The sequence below is a fragment of the Helianthus annuus genome, chromosome 8 (assembly GCF_002127325.2).
Source record: "Helianthus annuus cultivar XRQ/B chromosome 8, HanXRQr2.0-SUNRISE, whole genome shotgun sequence".
Lineage (NCBI taxonomy): Eukaryota > Viridiplantae > Streptophyta > Magnoliopsida > Asterales > Asteraceae > Helianthus > Helianthus annuus.
This window is the reverse complement of record NC_035440.2, coordinates 28,355,220-28,376,901: the sequence shown is the minus strand read 5'-3', so window position 1 is coordinate 28,376,901 and position 21,682 is coordinate 28,355,220. Positions and strand designations below refer to the sequence as shown.

Here is a 21,682-nt window from a genome sequence, read left to right as displayed (position 1 = left end):
AAACATTAACTACGACAATTGTTTCCCCGGTCATTTCGATATTTCCCATTATTGCCAGATAATTTCTATTTTTAACTACCCCAGATCTAGTAAAAACCGACGGATCCCATATAGTCAGGAGACCCCCCGATCTACCCGACGACTCTACAGCTTCAAATTCTAGAATCGATCTACCCCAAAATCGATTAACCATAAACTTAATGTTACCTGGCATTTTTGTTTCCTGAATAGCTACGAAGTGTGCTCCGTGAGTTGTCTTCAAACCCCTCACCCAATCCACCTTTCTGGAGTCTCGAACTCCCCTTAAGTTTACTGACAGATAATTCATGATGATACGTTTTGACCGCCTTCTTCCCTAATTACCTTTTCCATTTGTTCCTTTGCTTCAAATAGTCCGAATCCCAATTTCGTTCCTAACCGTATCGTCTCCAGCAACTCATTCTCCAAACCTGTGACTTCCTCCTCATCTCGGTTAGCAAACTCTTTAGCACCAGACGATGCTTGACTATTATTATTATGAACCCTGGATTCGTTTGGCTCAACCTGTGTTTCTTGGTTTTTTTCTCCCAAATTTTCGGTTCCAGTGCCCTGATCCCCGCTGCTTTGGCTTGTGTTGTGATTAATATCCTGTACGTTTGACATATTATCCCTAGCAGGACTGTTTAGGTCTAACCCATTGGGTAATTGAAACCTTTGGGCCCAATCCTCTTCCCCTACTTTTTCTTGAGAACTTGGGCTTCTCATGTGCCTTGGTCTTTTTCTTGATTTGGACTGGCCCATATTATCACTGCACCCCATGTGAAAAGGATTCCCAATTTTTTGAGCTCCAACATTTCTGGTCCCACTTCCATTAATGTCTGCCGTCACCCTAGGGGCAACCAACTCAGCCTCCATGTCATTTGATTCCCTATGCAGACCATTTGTATTCCCATGCAAACTCCCATTTACTGGCTTTTCAACTGTCGCCACCTCCTGCCTATTCGTCTTCCCCGGTTGAAATTCCGGCGGAACCTGAACTTCTGGCCTAATCTCTCCGTCTTCCATATCATTATTTTCCCCGGCCACCGATTCATCTGATCCTTCCGAATCTGAACAATTCGACTGACCATCTGATGTGAGATCTTCCAAAACTTGATTCATAGAAATCATAGGTACCTCAGAGACCCAGACATGGAATGTCCGGTCCTCCCAAAACACTTGGACAGACTCGTCAATGCGTCTCCCAACCTCCGTTATGATGCCGCATACTGACTCGTGGTTCATCGGAGTGTCCCAAGAAAAATCTGAATTGATCACAAGTCTCCCAAACATACCTGCTATCGTATTGTAAAACTTTTCATCCCTAAGTTGTAACGGGACGTCTGTAATCTTGACCCATGTCAACTTACCATATTCAACCTCCTGTCCTTCCCATAAAACAGCCGATGTAAAAAGCTGTCTCCATAAATCTTCTTTATCCCTTATGAATTGCATGGCGTCCCTCTTTTCTTTGAAGATGATTAGAAATTTTAAGCCTCCGATATAACTAACCGCATTTTCTTTGTAACCTCCATCATCCAACACACTCCTCATTCTTTTAATTACATCCATGCTTAAAGCCTCCGCTATTACTGATCTCATTATGCAATGGCTGGGATATAATGCAGACTTACCCTTGTATTCCAATCTTTTTCCGGTATGAGTTGCATCCTGTTTTACGTTAGGCCTAATCGACGATCCTGCCAACGATTCTTTGAATGATACTCCTTTCCTTACGTAAGCCTGACCAGGGAATTTACCCGGTTCGGGCTGAGTTTTATGAGATGCCGGAACGTAATTTTTCGTATGAGCTTGCTGGTTAAACCGCTTATTGCCCTTCCCAAATTTTGCCGGAAAAACCTTCAACCTTGCTTCGTAAATGGTTATCGTATTCATGCCCTCCAGCACCCTCTCCATGTTCTCCACCCCTTGAAGTCTAACGAAGCCAAAAAAATTGCCTCTGGTATCTCTCTTCTTTGCGACATACGCGTCCTTCACTACCCCATGAGGTTGGAAAGCCTTCCATAACAGAGACTTAGAAATTTCCCCCGGAAGATTACCCACATAAAACGTCGTTACATTATACTCCTGTCCGCCATTATTGTAAAAACTTCCCATCTTCCAGAAAAACTCCGGTGACCTTACGAATACACTCCCCTAACTCCTCCGACACAAACAAACGAAACAATGGCGACTTGACCCTAAGAGTGTTAATGGGATTCGAATCGGTCTAGCTAAACTATACTCAGATAGCCGCGACCAATATCAGACCTACTAAGCCCCAAAGAAATCAAGAACCACTGTGGGAAAGGAGGGTAGAGGAGGGTACGATCCAGATGTTGAGAAGAAAAAGAAAAAGAAAAAAGACGGCCGAGTGGGGGAGACGCAAGGTCGAGATAGGATACAAGGTACAAAACCGCTACTTCCGGGAGGAGAGCGGGACCACGTACGCTATTTCAACGGCAAACTCCGGCGACACTCCGGCGACGCTTCAATACGTCTCTTCCTAACTGGTTACTTTGTGAACATACTCATTTATCATAAACTTTTCTCACGTAACATCAAAAATAAAACATTATTACAAACAACGTTATTACCATTAATTTTCATTACCATTAATTTCAATTTCCACAAACAACGTTATTACCATTAATTTCAATTTCCATGCAAAAAGGTGTGAAAATATAACTAGATTTGACTTTGACCACCGCCGCAACAGGGCAAAACCCTACCCATCTGGCTGACGTCACCACAACATCAAATGAGCGGCGAATGACGTCATTACCACCACTACCTACCTTCTATATATTCCCACTTCATTCTTTTGCAAAGTTAAAGCCACCCAAAAACCCCATAAACCCTTTTCTCTCTCTCTACATTTTCTCTCTCTAAAAAAATGGAAAGCTGCCTGAACACCACTGTGTCTATCACTCCGGCTGAAGAATGCAATTACTCAAATTCACATTCACATTCACCACCGTTGTCTCAGCTTAGCCCCACCAGTGTTCTATCTACATCTCCGCCGCATCCGGTGGTGGTCAGCCCGTGTGCCGCCTGCAAGATCCTCAGACGGCGGTGCACCGAGAAGTGCATGTTAGCACCCTACTTCCCTCCCACTGACCCCCACAAGTTCACCATTGCACATAGAGTCTTTGGAGCCAGCAACATTATCAAATTGTTGCAGGTAAATTTTATTTTTAAGTCTACAACAATATACACTGCTAGAAAGTTCCGGTAATTATGACGGAATTAGCGACCGAATTCTATTAAAAACGGTCGCAAAACTAGCAACGCGAAAAGATTTGATCGCAAAACAATCGCAAAATTTGCAAAAGTTTATCTTACACAGTCAGTCTGGTTGTAAAACATGGTCTTCTAGGCGAGTACTCCCTGAGGCTGCCGAGGCCTGAGTACTCTGTCTAAGCCGAGTACTTCCTAAGTATTCTCAAATCCGACTAGGGAGCGCATAGAAACTTTTATCACCATGACCATGGTCTATACTGTAACAAAAGAAAGTATACATGATTTCATTTTACTCATAATTTTTCATTTTCACATGACTTATTTTACTATACAAAAATGAAATGACTAGAAAAGCAAAACTAAAAAAAAAAAAAAAAAAAAAAAAAAAAAAAAAACCACCTAGTAAACCCCCTGACGACTCCAAAAATTACTAGATAACATTTTTTAATACACTAATTAATAAGTAGTTAAGTACAGCTAAAAGTGGGATTAGTTATAACCCTTCTAGACTCTCAAGACTTTTTTACTGCATGAGAGTTGAAGTGGAAAATTTAGTCAAGTAACTAATTTAAAACTTATTAGAAACTAAACTATTGAATTAAAGTTACTGATAAAACACCAATGCATTTATAGTTAGTGGCGGACACAGAAATTAGTTGTTAGGAGTACGGACGAGTGGTTCAATCATATTTTCAGGGGGTGTGGTCAGGTTTTCTGCCTAAAAAATACACTAATTTTTTTTCAAGGTGAGCGCCCGCCCACCCTGGGCTTCACCTAGGTCCGCCCCTGTTTATAATTGAACCGGTTATCGAATCAACGTTCTTATTAAGTTTATTGTCGGACTGAAAACCATAAAGACCACAAAATCACATGATATCATAGATGGTTTAAAAGTTCTATACATATACACATCTAGCTAACTAAAAACTAAAATACAAATTAACAAGTTTTATTGTTTAGTAAGGTTAACAAATATGGATTTTTGAGTAAACCAAGTTGTAAACAAATCAATAAATGAGATATATAGGAAAAAAAGAATAAAAAATAAAATAAGTTTTGAAATAAGGTCTAACTATTGCTTCGTTTTGCTGCTTCATCCGAACGACTCAAGTAAAGACAATTCAAAAGTACTCATCTAGTCAACCGCACTTGTTGTTCCTAGTCCGGCCAGGGCTCGAGTTCTTAATACACTAGTTTAACCATAGATTTTTCTAAAAGAGGGAGAAAAAAAAAGTTATCAATGACAAAAGTGAATAAACAAATTGCAGATTTTAATTTGGAATCTTTTTGAAGGGTGAATCCCAAGTGTTTGACTAAAGTTTTAATTTTCTTTTCTTTAACGGCGAAGAATAAATATTAATCGAAACAACCAGCCAGAAGTGCTTTTAAATCCTTGATTTGCATAATTGACATAACTTCTACTTTAGTACTTTAATTTCTTATATCAACTTGATCTAAATCCCCTAGTATATCTAAAAGGGTCCTACTGATCGAGAGATTTTGTTTTACCCAACGTACTTTAGTCATACATAGCAAAAAACTTTTTTGCATATTTTTATATCTTCATATATATGTGTGTGTACGTGCTATACAAACGAGAAACACACGAAAATAAATTGGTATGTGTCTTAAAGTGTGGTATACAAATCACATAGAAAACTCATTAACAAAGTAAAGTATCCTTATTAAGAACAAAATCATATACATTTTTTTTTTTTTTAGAATAAGTTTCTTTTATATCATTCCACATGAAAAAGGGCAATTACAAAGCAATGGCAGGTAGTCGGGCAACAAGTTGCGCCGCCACCCCCTTTTGAATAGAAAAAATAAGTATCCAAAGCAAACCACAACTTCTTACATCAATTTTTTAGTTGGGGACTTGTGGTATTAATTGTTCTTGTCACACCAATAAAAAAAGTAACATAGAGTGGTTCATGTTATATTGTTATTCTTATTCATTGATTGATTGTGGTGTGTTTTTATAGGAACTTCCAGAGTTTCGCAGAGCAGACGCAGTAAGCAGCATGGTATACGAAGCGAATGCAAGGCTTAGAGATCCTATTTATGGGTGCACGGGCACAATTTGCCAGCTTCAAAAACAAATTAGTGTGCTCCAAGCCGAGCTAGCCAAGGCGCAAGCAGAGAAGCTCAACTTACAATGCCGACAATCCCATATTTTAACTCTAATACGTGCGCAAATGGAACAACCACATCTACCACTCTCACCGTCACTACACCACCAGAACCTCTTCGAGGATTTAAGTTTCTTTGATGATAGTGCCAGTATTGGAAGTCTAGACTCTCTTTGGACGTGAATTCAAGAGCTAATTAATATCTTGTTCAAAATGCATAAAGAGATGCAGTGGCGGCGGAACTAGAACATTTTTATCGAGGATCATCATAAGGCGGCTACAACTATATAAAGTTTAAATATATAGTTTAACTTAAAATATATAATCAGAATATAAGGTTCGCATTCCAAAAATGGGAATAAAGAACATAATACATACATGATATTAATTGTATTTTAACTAGAAATGCTTTGCCGTTAATTACAGCGACTTAAAGATCGCATAGCAGTTGTTGTATTTCCTAGATTTTTAATTAATATGCAAACGAAGTCGTTGTAGCAGTTGTTGAACTAAACTTATAGGTGACCTACCTTTTTATTTGATTAAGTTCTTCAATTCGTTGAGATTTGTCAAACTTGAAATTGACTTATAACTAATCTATTAGTTATTAGGAGTATATGTGAGGTGAAGGGTGGACTAATAAAAAAACATAAGCTCACATCTTTCACAAAAACTTCTGTTTAGATATGTTTTTTACTAACAAAAATGGCTCATCTTGATGAAGAATATTTCCAAGGATTTTGTGTGGGGTTCTTTAAATAATCAATTTAATAAAAAGTTTATTATATTCACTTTTATGTTATTAAAAATAGGCAAATTGGAAAATAATAATTCCATCTTTCTGAAATTGACCGATAATAATCCCAAGTCAGTTATTAGCCAATAATAATCCGACCTCGTCCAATTTTTTTGTAAAATACTCTGCCGTTAAAATAAGCTTAACGGAGTTAAGTGTTTTTCCGAATTACAAACCGATGTTTTAGGGCTTTTGATCAAAACGAGGATACGAGTCGATTGATGTAAAACTTACCTCGAAATTGTGTTCAAAATGGCTTGAATTTTGTTAATTGTAAGTTAAACACCCGAATTGAAGCACCGTTTTCATGGGTTGGGGGCGGTATTTCGAGGTAAGTTTTACATCAATCGACTCGTATCTTCGTCCTGATCAAAAGCCCTAAAACATCGGTTTGTACTTCGGAAAAACACTTAACTCCGTTAAGTTATTTTAACGGCGGACTATTTTACAAAAAAAATTGACGAGGTCGGATTATTATTGGCTAATAACTGACTTGGGATTATTATCGGCCAATTTTAGAAAGATGAGATTATTATTTTCCAATTTACCTTAAAAAAATATAATTATCATCTATACAACCTAATAAAAGCCTTAATTAGGGGACACATGTCCACCTACTAGGGCCTCCATACCTCTTTTTCCCGCCAAAATACACATACCCACATATTCTAGCAAAGATCCGACACGGGATCCGCATACCCATTCGGGTCCTTAAAATTCGTTCCGTATTTAACACACCTAACCGTTTATCATTCCCATATCTCTTTCTTCTCTTATACTCTTTTCTGATTTTAGGGTTTTTTAACCTTCATATCTATCGATCGACTGGACGATTATTCATCAGATCTAACCCCGATTATTGTAAAATCTACGGTATGTACAGCTTCTCATCAGATCTAATTTTTTCATGTGTAGTTTGTTATCAATTCTGATTTTAGGGTTTTTTTTTCCTTTTTGTACTTTGAATGTTCATAAGGTGTTATATCGATTCTTCGGACATACAAGGTATATAAGTTCTTCCTGTAAAACGTAATCTTTTATTCTGTTATGTTTTTTATCTATTGACGAATCATATTCTTTTGTTATTGCCTTCCTTTTTTTCGATTCTTCATCAGGTGTTACAGAGATTCTTCAAACAAACAGGTTACTGCTTCAGAAATTTTTTGATTATATCAAGTTGTTTTTTGTTATAGTTTTTTTAATTTCAAAATTTTTGAATATGTATTCATGATATTTAATTTTTGTAACTGTTTTGTGTAGGTGTTGAATATGTCAGGAAGTTCATCAAGGTAATATTTATATATTCTACAATACAATATTTTTTGTACTACTCTTTATTATAATTATTGTGTTATATATGTAACTGTATTTATACAATTTTTTTATAAGGTTTATTGAAAGTTTTAAGTTTGTGTTTATAATCTGTATAATATGTATCTGTATTCTGTTTTGTTAGATATGTTTATGTTTATGTTTATCTGAATGTTTATGTTTATCTGAACGTAATATATTTTTTATCAAATTCAAAACAGTAGCAGGGTGCCATCTTTCTGTAGGCATTTGAGTAGAGCCGATGAATTTATTATGGTACATCATAATTTATAACATATAACATATTTATATATATTTTTCTTTTTCATTATATTCATTTGTTTATTTTATTTTTTAATTAAAATTTAATTTCAATTGTTTTATTTATAAGGCTCTTCCCTCTCACGCGACGACTAAATTATGGGGTGTCTATATGGCTCCTACTAATGTTCACATAGAAACAGACGACGGCCGTAAATTCACTGTTTACATAAGTGAAGCAAAAGGTCTCTTTTTCCTTTTCCACGGTTGGTCTGATGTCATTACACATTTAGGAATTAAAGCTGGCACTTTTGTAATCTTCACTCCTTTGGATTCTACAACATTCAAGTTAACATACTGTGTAAATGGATTGAGTTCTATTTGTTTCTGGTCATCCATTGTAGCTACGCCTTCTCAATTTACTGTAAGAATAATTTTCAATATATTTATATTTTGATTATATTTTTCATATATTTACATTTTTTAATAATTCCTTACAAGTCTTATGTTTATTTAATTTTTTTTTTTATCATTTATACAGGTAATACCTGATTCTGTCCTTTCAAAGTCTCATGATTATATGTCAGCTGATATAATTTCCACTATGTATTTTGACAATAAAGAGTTTCATCTTAAAGTTCAAGGTTGTAATGGTAAAGTCTGCTTTACAGCGGGTATTGATGTGATAGTTACTCAATATCAATTGGAGGCCGGTTCTTATTTTTTATTTACAAAATGGTTTGGTCATTCTTTCCATTTAAGAGTATTTGATAAAAATGGTATTGAAATGAACTTTGATCATGTACATGTCGATGATGTAAGTTTTTTTTTTGTTTATTATTTATATATAAAATATAAATATAATAATTGATTATTTGAATTATTAAATCTAACAAATTTTATATGTAAGTTTCAGGTTGATATTGCACCTATTGATTCTCTTCAAGATTTGCCTCCCTCTGCTGTTGCTGAACAAGCCACTGGACATATTATTCGTTTTGTTCGAATGGCTGCTGACTATTTTGTAAGTTCTAATATCTTTTTAGTTACTAATAAATATTCGATATATAATTTTTTATTTACATAATACATAGCTTATATAAGATATAAGATAAGATTGATGTTCTTATTAATTTATATTTTTTAATAAAACACAGCGGCTTCCTGATGATGTTTCCATAAAGGCTAAACTTGATTTGGGTGTTAAAAGTATCACAATGAGACTTTTGCATCTTAATCCTCAGATGGAATTTCGTAATGGTACTATACGTCAAGCGAGACTCGAAGGTTATTGTTATGCATTAAGTAGTTGGTCGAGATTAATGAACATTGCTGGCATTAAGGTGGGTGACACGGTTTATTTTTGTTTTGACGAGACTGAACAAGTTTTGAGTGTAGAAAGGGTTGTTTCTCCTTTTTAACCATATTTAGTACTCCTTGGACATTTTGGTTTGTTTTTTTTGGTTTTTATATGATACGTATATTAATTACTTATTTCTATACAATCTTATCACAAACTTTATAGTTTTAAACTTTAAGTTATTACAATTTATGTTATCTGACCTATGTTTGGAATATTAGTTTGTGTTCCCATTATTGAATTACACCTTATCCTAATATATAGTTATATTAAATTTTTACTTTGTATCATTAGAATACAAAAACAATGTTTAAAAAGATTGATCCAAATAAACCATAAAGAAATAAATTTTACAATATTAATCCATTTTACATATAGAAAATATTTGTTAATAACTGATGTTAACATCATAGTTATCATAGTTAGTAAATATAAATAAACATATTAAGATATTTTACCATGTCTGTTTATTACTCTTTATTATACACCTAAATATTTTGAGTTAGATTATACATTAATTAATAGAAATTACAAAAAATGTAAATCGGAAAAGTGACTCATATATCTGTCTTCTTCATACTGTTCGCCTATATCTATCTAAGCTTAATATAAAATATAAAATGTTTGCCTCATTTTACAATTTCAACGTTAAAAAATTATTAATTTTGACTTAATTTTTATTGTATGCACCATAAATTAATTGAACAAGTTTTTTTTTATAAAGAATTTTTTTTTGAGTTGTTGTTTTTTTTCTTATTTTTAATTTTAATTTTTGCCTGTATCTGTTTTTCATTGATATCTGTTGCATGAATGATAATTAACATTACTGTTGATTTTCAGTATAGAATCTGATGTCTAATTCGTATACAAACATGTTTTTGTAGGTTTATAGTATTCCTGTGCCGTCTACATGGATTTATACATTAAGGTTCAGTTGAACAAAAAAATCAGGCAAAGTGTTTTGCTTGGAACATAGAGGCGTCGTTGATATTGCCAAGGAGTCTGAGCAAATGTTAAGTTATATAATTTTCTTACACTCCTCGGCAATGTCAACGACTCCTAAAAAAAGTTCCTTCGAATCTCTCTGACTGATACCTTCATCGACATATTGTTTCTTTTTCTCATCACAGATTTCCTATATGTTCATCTCAATACAAGCATCGGTAAGTATATTGCACCTCTCTTTCAAATTTTTATAATTTATTATATATAACCACAATATAGTTATTTGCTTTTTATGTTCTATTTAAATGATTCGATTATACATTAATAACAAAAACTGTACATATAAAAAGTGATTCATATAAATGTCTTCTTCATACTGTTCAATCATATCTATATATCTATATTTCTATTTATCTATATCTATATATCTATATATCTTTGTCTATCTATATATATATACTCAATACAATAAGTAAAATAGGTTTATTTATTTTTAGAAACAATATGTTATTTTTTAGGAATGGTGATTACTGTATTATTTACTTATATAAATTCCGTAAATTTTGTTTAGGTTACTAATGATACACTTAAAATATTCTTTTATTTTTGGATAGAAGTTTCAAATTGATTTTATCAATAATAATTTGTTATTATTTTTTTTTAAAGAAAATTCAAAGTCATACTATCCATATTCATTTTTTTAGTAATTTTTTGTATTGATTTAGAAGATGTTGTTGATTGGATCTTGATTGATGTTTGCTGATGCTGATATTGAGTCTTGCTGCTTGATTATTCAAAATTTGTCAATTTTATTATAATTGATTGTTTCCTTATATACATTTTCATTTTGGTACTATAAATATTATTTCAAAACTTCATCCATTTCCGCATTGTGTCATTCATATTACTCCATTATTTGGTTACGTTCTAATTTTTCATCCTACATTTTTATAGAAGCATATTATAATCTTCTTTTACTTCTTTGATTTAAAAGATTTCTTATAAACTATTTCTGTATTTCGAAATTTTTTATGCATTTTTTTTTACTTAGATTCATATTCTTTAGTTATCTTGATTCGTATATTGAAATACGTTTTATGTCGTCTGATAGATATAATGGAAAACCATAACATTACCATGTTCAGAGCTGTTGATGCCTTTCAAGAGCGGTTTTCTGTCAAGGTTAGGGTGATCAGGGTTTGGGAACACCCTGAAAGGAGGAATCCCAGTCAGTTATACTCATTTGACATGATTCTAATGGACGAAGAGGTATATTTATTTTATTTTTATCAAATTTTAAATATATATATGATTTTTTTTTAAAATGTATACTTTATTAAGTATAATTTTCATACGTTATACAGGGGACAAAGATGGAGGCAACATGCTTGAATAGAGTTTTACCACAATTTCGCCCGTCATTAGTTGAAAAGAAATGTTTGATTATCAGGAATCCAACTATAGGTTTTAATAACTCTACGTACAGGTATGTTGACAATCAAAATAGGCTATGTTTCCAGGGGACAACCGAAGTTATTCCATGTGAGGATATTGGTGGATCACCGTATGGTTTTGATTTCTTGAGTTTTTCTGACCTCTTGAACAGTAATCGTATTTCAAACTCTACAGTAGGTATGTATGTTATAGTATTATTTAAAAAGATGTTACTCTTTTTTTAATTAACATTTTTTATTTTCATTCTGTGGCGTCTTCTTAGTGATGTATTTTTTATTTTGTTGTAGATGTTATTGGTTATTTGGTTCGATCATTTTCTAAAGAGACTGTAACTAACAAATTAACTGGAAAGCAGGCTGTTAAGGTTACTATAGAGATATCTGATCTGGAGTAAGCAATTAACCCTTATCTTAAAATCCATTATACATATTATTGTTACAATTAATATGTTTGTATATTTTTTTACCATACTTATATAATGAAAATTATCCAACTTTATTTTTACCATGTTATTATTATTAATTTGATTAATTTGATTAATTACTTAGGGGTCGGACGGTATTTCTTACTCTGTGGGATCAATACTGTGATAAGGTTTTGTCGTTTTTTGAGAGTATCAAGGGAAAAAATATTCATGCAATCATTATATTGCAGTTTGGCAAGGTCAAGTGGTGGAATGGTTTGTTTTCTTTCTTTAATAACATTTTTTAATTAAAATCTGATTTATTTTATATATTTATTATCCCTAACATACAACTGTTTATTTATAGGGGTTGCGTATGTAAACAATTCATACACTGTTAGTCGTCTTTTTTGCAATCATGATTGTCCTGAAGTCGATGAGTTCAGAAACCGGTATGATAAAAAAAAACTGTACACATTATTTCTTATCTATCATATATATTTAAGTATTATCCATATTATGATGAATGTATAAGTTAAAAAACTTTACATTTTTATTTTTTCTATTCAATAGTTTGTTAGAAAATTCTATTGAAGTCAGTGAATCCACGAGCCTTGGTTCCATCGCCAAATCTGTTGAAGAGGAAATCTTGCAAAGCAAAGACTTTATGAATATTTGTGATGTTTTTTCGCTTAAGATGGTATCATTTTTTTGATAATTTAAAACTTTTTAGTGAAACTTTAGTTTATATTCTTTTATGTTGTCATATACATATGCAGGTTTCCAAGGTAATTATTCTTGGTAATATACTGGGTGTTTACAAAGATGAAGGATGGTTCTATGAGGGTTGCAATAGATGTAACAAGAAGATCAACAAAGTTGTTAATCTGAGTGAGGACAACCAGGAATCAGGTTCTGCTGTTACAAAGGAGGTTCTTACCTGTGTATCTGATCGTTGTGCTTTTAAAACTATAACTTCTTCACTCAAGTAAGACAATAGACCTTTTGAACCCTCAAAATTTTTAAGTATAACATTTGTTTTGATTTTAAAATATGTATTTATGCTATCAATAGGTTTAAGATTCAACTTAGAGTTCAAGACCCATCAGCTTCTGTTACACTTACTTTGTTTGATCGTGAAGCACGGAAGTTGTTAGGAAAGTCTGTTGATGATATTCTTAATGCTAACCCAGAATTTGTAAGTTTTATTTTTTTTATTAAAATTTTTTATGTTTTGTATGTACAAAAAGTTTAATAAAAATTGATAAAATATTTTACTATTTTTCAGCGTTCTGATTCCATGAAGATTCCTGCTGAAGTTGACACATTGGTTGGCCAAACTGCTGCTTTTAAAATTGATGTTACTGGCTACGTCTTGAAGTATAACATACATAAGTACGGTATACTGAAGCTGACTGTGGATCCTAACGTTATATCTGTTCTTCAAGAGAAGCAATCCTCTTCACAGATAACTGTATGTAATATAAATTTTTTTTACCTTATTGATGTACGTATAAAATATTTTACTTTCCTGTAGTTTATATTTTTTTTATATGAACAAAATATGCAGTCTTCTCAAAATATGTCTCTCAATGTTGATGCTTCAGAATTTGACTCTCAGACATCTGATGGTTTCAAGGTATTCGTGTCAGATTTTGTTTTCTTCCTATTTCTTTTATTATATATATGTTAATTTATGATATGCAATTGTAACCTGTTACATTTGTCTTTTCTTAGAACTCTGCTTCCAAAAGAATCGAAAACACTACTCCTGTCTCTAACATGGCGAGCACCGTTTCACCTGTTTCATTGGATCTCACTGATACTCCTGATTCCATGTTAGCTAAGGATGAAGTGAAGCGAAACTTGGTCCAAGTCTACGATGTTGAAGAAGATTCTCACACATCTGCAACGAAGATCCAAAAGACTGGAGAGGTTCAGGATTTCAACAGTGCGGAGAAGAGGAAACTCTTAATTCCTAAAGTTGAGAAATAGTTTTCAAGTTTTCTTAACATTAAGATATTTGGTGACTTTTGAGAATTTGGTTTTTGTTGATGTCGTCTAAAACAATTTATTGTTTGAATTCGTGGTTTGGATTTATGGTTTTTATTTAATGGTACGGACAATACATGTTTTGAATTTCCAAAGTTGTGATACTTGGTTTCGAGTAATAATTTTTATTTTTATGTACCTGTTTTTTTAATTTCCTTAACACTATTTCTTCAGGACAATACATGTTTTGAATTTAAAAAGTTGTGATATTTGGTATCGAGTAATAATTGTCAACAAGTGTGTACCTGTTTTTTTTATAATAATTATTGTTTATTTCTTTTTTCTTTTTTACATTTCAGTTAACATTAATTAATAGTATATGCGTATTTTGTATGTGGTTTTTATTATAACAAATCATTTGTGTTAGAACATTTATTATGATAACAACTATCCAAATTTTACAATCTGTATAAAAAACAAATAACATTTTTTTAAGTATATTTTTTTCATGAATTTATGGTGTCCGTTATTAGTTACTAAAAAATAATTTTTTAAATATGGTCATGTTTGCTAATTATAGAAAGCATACCTATCGGATATGTGATTTTGCTACATTCCATATGTATTTATGATCCAACTAATAAGTTATTTAAAAAACTGCTAATTACCTTTAATGTATATTTCTTAAATTAAGGGTACACCATAATGAATTATTTCTTAATTACTATCAATTAAATTTATATCCATATTTAAGGTTATTTCCTTTTCACCAATTGAATACACTCTCATCTATTCTTATTTATATGTACCTCATTTCATCTCACCACAAAGAACATCATCATCGAATTTGACAAAGTATGAAATAGTGTTCTATTATGCTTACCGGTTTCATGTGATATAAGGTACGTGTTCTATCCTCATTATACATTTTCTTTATCTATGTGTATATTTATATATTATTTATTATATAGTATATATGTTATATATAAACTTATGTCCAACAATATATGACAACTAATTACAGTTTGCATTTTAGAAAATGTCTCATATTCGTAAAGGTTCATCCGCATCAGATAAAGATTTACGTAACATAAATGTTACTTCAGGAACTCCTTTGTCTGATATATCTAACTGTATGTTCTATAATTTTTTTTTAAGATATTATTATTTCAATTATCGTTTCAGTTCATTTCATTGTTTTACTAATTCATATATCATCTCAGTTGATACATGCAGCAACATTGACAAAATTGAAGCTGTCGAAAGAACAAAAGCTAGAAGAATATATGGAAACAATAAAAGATTCAATACATCCTCATCCCAGACTCAAGCCACACTAAATTATTCAACTCATAATAATAAAGAAAATGTAACTTCATCCACATCTACCTTCTATAACAGATCATTATGTACGCCTGGTATAAACATCAATTTTTCGTCTGGTATATCATATTCGGAAACTCATAATACGTATCTTCCTTTTTCAACAAATCCTTCACATGATATTTCCAATGGTATTTTCAAATCTATACTACTTACTTTATTACAAAAATTTATATTTATATAAATTTAACTAATTTACATGTCATTTGAGTTTCTATACTTGATGTAGACAAGGATGAGGCTGCAAAAAGAAGGAAGGCTAGACGTATAATCTTGAATAGCAAAAGATTGAATAAAAATTCAACACAGACTCAATCGTCACTAACCTCTTATACGCCAAGTAAAGAGAATATTAGTCCGAACACTACTTTTACGTTGAATAAATCACCTTTTAGCGTCCTCTCAAGTATCAATGTCTCTTCTGCTTCATCTAATTTCAATTCAGGTAAGGCGCGAGTAATGTTGTTCTTAACATATTATGTAATAAAGTTTGTTTTCTTATATCATCAAGTGTTTTATAAACCATAACAACTTTATATCCCTCAAATTTTACTAATTCATGTCATTTATGTACATTAATTTTAATTTACTTACCAATATTATTATCAAGCTTTTTAATATATAGTTAACGAAATTATATAATTTTTTAATTATGTTTTTATTATATGATTTTATAGCATTTGTTATAATAATTTTTATAGGAAACATTGCATCTTCCAGTGGTATTCCAAGAAACATTACAAGCAACTCAGCATCAGTCATGATACCTTCTTCGTGTACTACAATTCCACCAAATACTGTTATAGCATCAGACGAACCTTCACCATTGATAAGAATGTCATCAGGAAAGCGGAAATTAGTAAGAAAACGACGAAACTTAACACCTATACCTATTATTGATTTGACAACAGATGATGATAACGAGGTTGCAGATATAATTGATCAACATTTAAAAGGTGTTTCAAAAGGTATAGTTAATCTTCTTTTATTTAATACTGCTTCAATGATTTATTTTCATATTGTTTTTTATCAACAAAGATTTATTATTTTTAATAACACTAATCTTTTAACTGCAATAAACAAATGTACAGACTACTTGGATCATGGTGACCAGATTATCGTGTGTCGAACGTGTAGCGCAAAGCTATGGAAAGCAGAGGCGGATAGGGGAGAACAGAAGCGAAATAAACCTAACTATTTCCTTTGCTGTGCATACGGCAAAGTTTTGTTACCTGATTTTAAGCAGCCTCCTGAAATTTTGAAAGATCTATATGTTGGCGTCAGTGCGAAGAGCAAATTCTTTTTAAAAAACATTCGTCGTTATAATTCTATGTTCTCATTTACATCCATGGGAGGAAGGATTGACAAAACTATCAACCGTGGAAATGCACCTTATGTCTTTCGATTAAGTGGTCAAAATTATCATACTATTGGGAGTCTATTACCTGATGACGGAAAGGAGCCAAAATTCAGCCAGTTGTATATATACGACACAGATAATGAAATATTTAATCGACAAAATGCAGTTGGGTATGTATTAATTTCATAGTGTTTATAATTACCTATAATTGTCGATTTATTTTAAATGATATTAATGTTAGTAATACATATATAATTGCTATTAATCCATATATTTTCTTACTTTTATAGGGGGTCAAACACTTCTTTTACAATAGTTGAGTCAGCTTTTGATGTTCAGATCATTGAGGAACTTACACTTATGTTAGACACTCACAACGCTTTGGTTAAAATTTATCGACAAGCTAGAAATTCTTTAAACGAAAACCCTTACATCGACTTGAAGCTTTGTCTAATTGGTAAAAGATCCAAAGATGGTAGGACATATAACCTTCCTGAAGCTTCTGAAGTTGCTGCATTAGTTATTGGAGATCTGACTCAAGCTGTTGAGAATCGTGATATAGTAGTAAAAACAAGATCTGGTCGGATTGAGCGCATAAGTGAATTACATCCTTCTTATCTTTCTCTACAATACCCTCTTTTATTTCCATACGGAGAAGATATGTACAGGGTTGACATTCTTCATAGAGGTCTCAATCCAGACACGAACAGCAAACGTCCAATGTGTACTATGCGTGAGTTCTTTGCTTATAGACTACAAGATCGTGTCGATAAGTTTTCTTTGATTCATAATGCAAAAAGACTTTTCCAACAATTTGTTGTTGATGCTTACACTATGATTGAGAGTGAAAGGTTGTTTTACATACGGCGAGAACAAACTCATTTGAGGTCAGAAACTGTTCAGAATATTCAGAATGCAAGTAATGCTGGAAAAAAAGATATGTCAAAAATTGGAACACGTATATTTATTCCATCTTCCTTCACTGGCGGTTCTCGATATATGATGCAAAATTACTTAGATGCAATGTCTTTGTGCAAATGGTTTGGGTATCCAGATTTTTTCATCACTATTACGTGTAATCCAAAATGGCCGGAGGTGCAAAGGTTTTTAAAAGATACAACGATAAGGCCTGAAGATAGACCGGACATTTTGTGTCGAATTTTCAAGATAAAACTAGATGCCATAACAAAAGAATTGAAAGAAGGCAAGTTGCTCGGTAGAGTTAATTCTGGTATGTTTATTTATACGATAACATTTAAAGGCTACTATTTTTAAATAACGTTACGTTTTTTTTATTAGTATTATTATTATTAATATATATTTAATGTTCATAATATAAGTTACTTAATTGTTCTAATTTATTATATGTTTTTTGTTGTACTCTGTAGTTGTCTATACTGTTGAGTTTCAAAAACGCGGACTTCCTCATGCACACATATGTGTTTTCATGCATTCTGACAGCAAGATTCTATCTGTTGACCAACTAGATCCAATCATTTCTGCCGAAATTCCAGACATAGCCGAGGATCCAGAGTTATATAAACTTGTGGCAGACTACATGATTCATGGTCCGTGTGGTCCTCTCAATATGAATTGTCCTTGCATGATCGATCGTAAGTGTTCCAAGAAGTTTCCTAAGAAATTTGTTAACGAAACATGTTTGGATAAAAAAGGATTTCCAGTTTATCGTCGAAGGGATTCTGGCCTATCTGTTGTTAAATCACGTGTGAACGTAGACAATAGATATGTTGTTCCATATAGTAAAGTTTTGTTAAAAAGATACCAGGCGCATATTAACGTTGAATGGTGCAATCAAGTTGGTTCTATCAAATATTTGTTCAAGTACATTAACAAAGGCCCAGATAGAACTACTCTTAGAGTTGTTGAAAGTGGAAATCAGGATGAGCAGGAACCTGTAGTCGATGAGATAGAAAAGTATTATGATTGCCGGTATATTTCTGCATGCGAATCTGTTTGGAGAATCTTTTCATATGATATTCATTATCGATATCCCGCAGTTATTCGATTGCCGTTCCATTTACCTGGTCAGCAAAACGTAGTATATGGCGCAGACGATGACATTGACGATGTTCTTAACAAACCATCTGTTGCTTCTACTATGTTCTTATCTTGGATGAAGTGTAACGAAAAATTACCGGAGGCACGTAATCTTACTTATGTTGAGTTTCCATCAAAGTATGTTTTTAAATTAAGAACTCGCAGTTGGGATATAAGGAAACGACATCCTTCAATCGGTAGGATTCACTCGGTCTTTCCTTCAGCTGGTGAAGCATACTACCTCAGAATATTATTGAACAAAGTAAAGGGACCAAAATCTTTTGAAGATATTCGTACTGTAAATGGTACTTTGTATCCAACTTTCAGGGACGCATGCTATGCGCTAGGGCTTTTGGACGATGATAATGAGTACATTGAAGCTATAAAAGAAGCTAATTTGTCTGGAAGTGCTACTTATCTACGTACGTTATTTGGAACAATGCTGATGTCTGGTAGTTTGTCTAGACCTGATTTTGTATGGGAGAAAACATGGACGTATTTATCGGATGACATTTTATATAGACAAGAAAAACATTTGAATGTTGATGGTATGTCTTTTTTTTTTAAATTTTGCATGTTATCTAATATTCAATTAATATATTTATTAAATTAAATATTTTTTGTTGATAATGTTTTTATTTGAATGAAATAAAGAAAACTTCATTTGTACAAAATTTTTTTTGTTATTTACCCTTCAACTTCTTTTATGTATATTTACCAAAATATACTTTAATATTCGAAACTACGAATTATTGTATTATGAAATACATCTTCAATTATGTTTGCAGGTTTAAATTATTCTGACGAAGAAATAAAGAATTTGGCGTTGTTAGAGATTGAGAAGTTCTTACTTCGTAATAATTCATCTCTGAGGAACTATTCAAATATGCCTTATCCTGATGATGAGTCTATTTCTTCGTCTAATAATCGATTGATCAACGAGGAGTTATCTTATTTCCAAAATACCATGGAAGATGAGTTGAATAATATGTTACTACTTTTAACAGATGAGCAACGTAATGTTTTTGATCAGATTATGGAATCTGTTAGAACAAACAAAGGTGGTGTCTTTTTTGTTTACGGATATGGTGGCACCGGTAAGACCTTTCTTTGGAAGACATTGTCGGCAGCAATTCGAAGTAAGTCTGAAATTGTTTTAAATGTTGCTTCAAGCGGTATAGCTTCTTTGCTACTTTCTGGAGGTCGAACAGCCCATTCTCGATTTTCCATCCCCCTGAATCTAAATGAGGATTCTCTTTGCCGCATGAAGCCTGGATCTGAACTTGCGTGTCTTTTAAAAAAAACACAACTTATTATATGGGATGAGGCTCCTATGATTCATAAACATGCCTTTGAAGCATTGGATAGAACCTTAAAAGATATATTGATGCCTGATTGTTCAAATAGCGAAGCTTTACCATTTGGAGGAAAGGTAATTGTATTTGGTGGTGACTTTAGACAGATTCTTCCTGTTGTTCCTAATGGCTCTAGACAGGATATCGTGAATGCTTCTCTGAGTTCGTCATATATATGGAATAAATGCAAGTTACTTAGGCTAACAAAAAACATGAGGCTTACTGTTGGCATGAATCATGGTGATATTGACAAGACAAAAGAGTTTGCTAAATGGCTTTTGGATATTGGCGAGGGAAAACTTGGTGGTCGCAACGACGGAGAAGCTCTTATTGATATACCTCAAGAACTGTTGATTACTGAGTCCACTAACCCTATTGGTAATCTGATCAACTTTGTGTATCCGTCAATACTTGAATCGTTCAATGATCCAAATTATTTCCAGGAAAGAGCCATACTTGCTCCTAAGAACGACGTTGTTCACGAGATAAATGATACCTTATTAGCAATGTTTCCTGGTGATCATAAAGAGTATCTAAGTTCAGATTCCATCTGCCAATCGGAGAATGTAACTGACCATATTCGACACAATGTTTACCCCCCCGATGTTCTAAATGGTCTTAAGGTTTCAGGAATGCCGAATCATAAATTGGTTTTAAAAGTTGGTGTTCCTATCATGCTGTTACGTAACCTTGATCAGAAAAACGGTCTGTGCAATGGTACAAGATTACAAGTTGTAAAACTTGGTGATCGGATTATTGAAGCCAAAGTGATTTCTGGTAATAATATTGGTACTAGAACTTTTATACCAAGGATCAATCTTTCCCCCTCTGACAAACGAATACCTTTCAAGCTACAAAGAAGGCAATTCCCGATAGCTGTGTGATTTGCAATGACGATAAATAAAAGTCAGGGACAGTCTTTATCTAAGGTTGGTTTGTTTCTAAAGCAGCCTGTTTTCACTCACGGACAACTATATGTTGCAGTTTCAAGAGTCAAAAGCATTGATGGTTTAAGGATGTTAATATTAGATGTTGAGGGAAACGTTACTAATAAGACTACAAATGTTGTATACAAAGAGATATTTTCAAATTTATAGTTTTGATTCTAAGATTAATTATTTTAATATTAATATCCAACTGTCATATTTTTTATTCCTTTACTCCGATATTTATATTTCCATTTTACTTTATATTTTTTATACATTTCATTTGTAATATATATCACATACCACTTATAAAAATAATCATAACCACATATAAACAAACACAAGTTAGTTTGTAAATATAAAAATTTAAACATTGAAAACCAACAAGTACTTATGCATGATACCAACTGTTAGTTACATTAAAATTTATGGTACCGAATTAGATGATATAATAGTAGTTGTCTTAAACCATAAACTACATACTAACAAAATAAAACATCAAAACCACATAAACTTTGTCCAAAAAAGAGTAAACCAAACAACATCATCACAAAACAGTTATCATTTGTTCAACACAAACACCTTCATCATTAGATTACCTGTTATCATGCATTAACCCCATCCACATTTGATAAGATCAGGAGATTTGATGAACTTACAAATGTGAAATGCAGTCTATCACCC

At 32.5% G+C, this 21,682-nt stretch overlaps 1 protein-coding gene and 1 pseudogene across 1 annotated transcript; both read left to right on the top strand.

The window, feature by feature from the left end:
* Positions 1 to 2,858: 2,858 nt before the first annotated feature.
* On the top strand, positions 2,859 to 5,890 carry LOC110872503 (LOB domain-containing protein 1). The gene is made up of 2 exons (XM_022121304.2): positions 2,859 to 3,202; positions 5,247 to 5,890. Exons 1-2 carry the CDS (start codon positions 2,915 to 2,917, stop codon positions 5,574 to 5,576), a joined length of 618 nt encoding a protein of 205 aa, XP_021976996.1. The 5' UTR covers positions 2,859 to 2,914; the 3' UTR covers positions 5,577 to 5,890.
* A 9,065-nt stretch (positions 5,891 to 14,955) lies between these two features.
* LOC110869796 lies at positions 14,956 to 21,169 on the top strand (annotated as a pseudogene).
* The last annotated feature ends 513 nt before the right edge of the window (positions 21,170 to 21,682 follow it).

Bases quoted from the DNA above. Each gene is read 5' to 3' on its own strand.
- LOC110872503 (XM_022121304.2), top strand. From the start codon at position 2,915: ATGGAAAGCTGCCTGAACACCACTGTGTCTATCACTCCGGCTGAAGAA. The intron at 3,203-5,246 runs GTAAATTTTATT...GTGTTTTTATAG, and splicing joins ACATTATCAAATTGTTGCAG to GAACTTCCAGAGTTTCGCAG.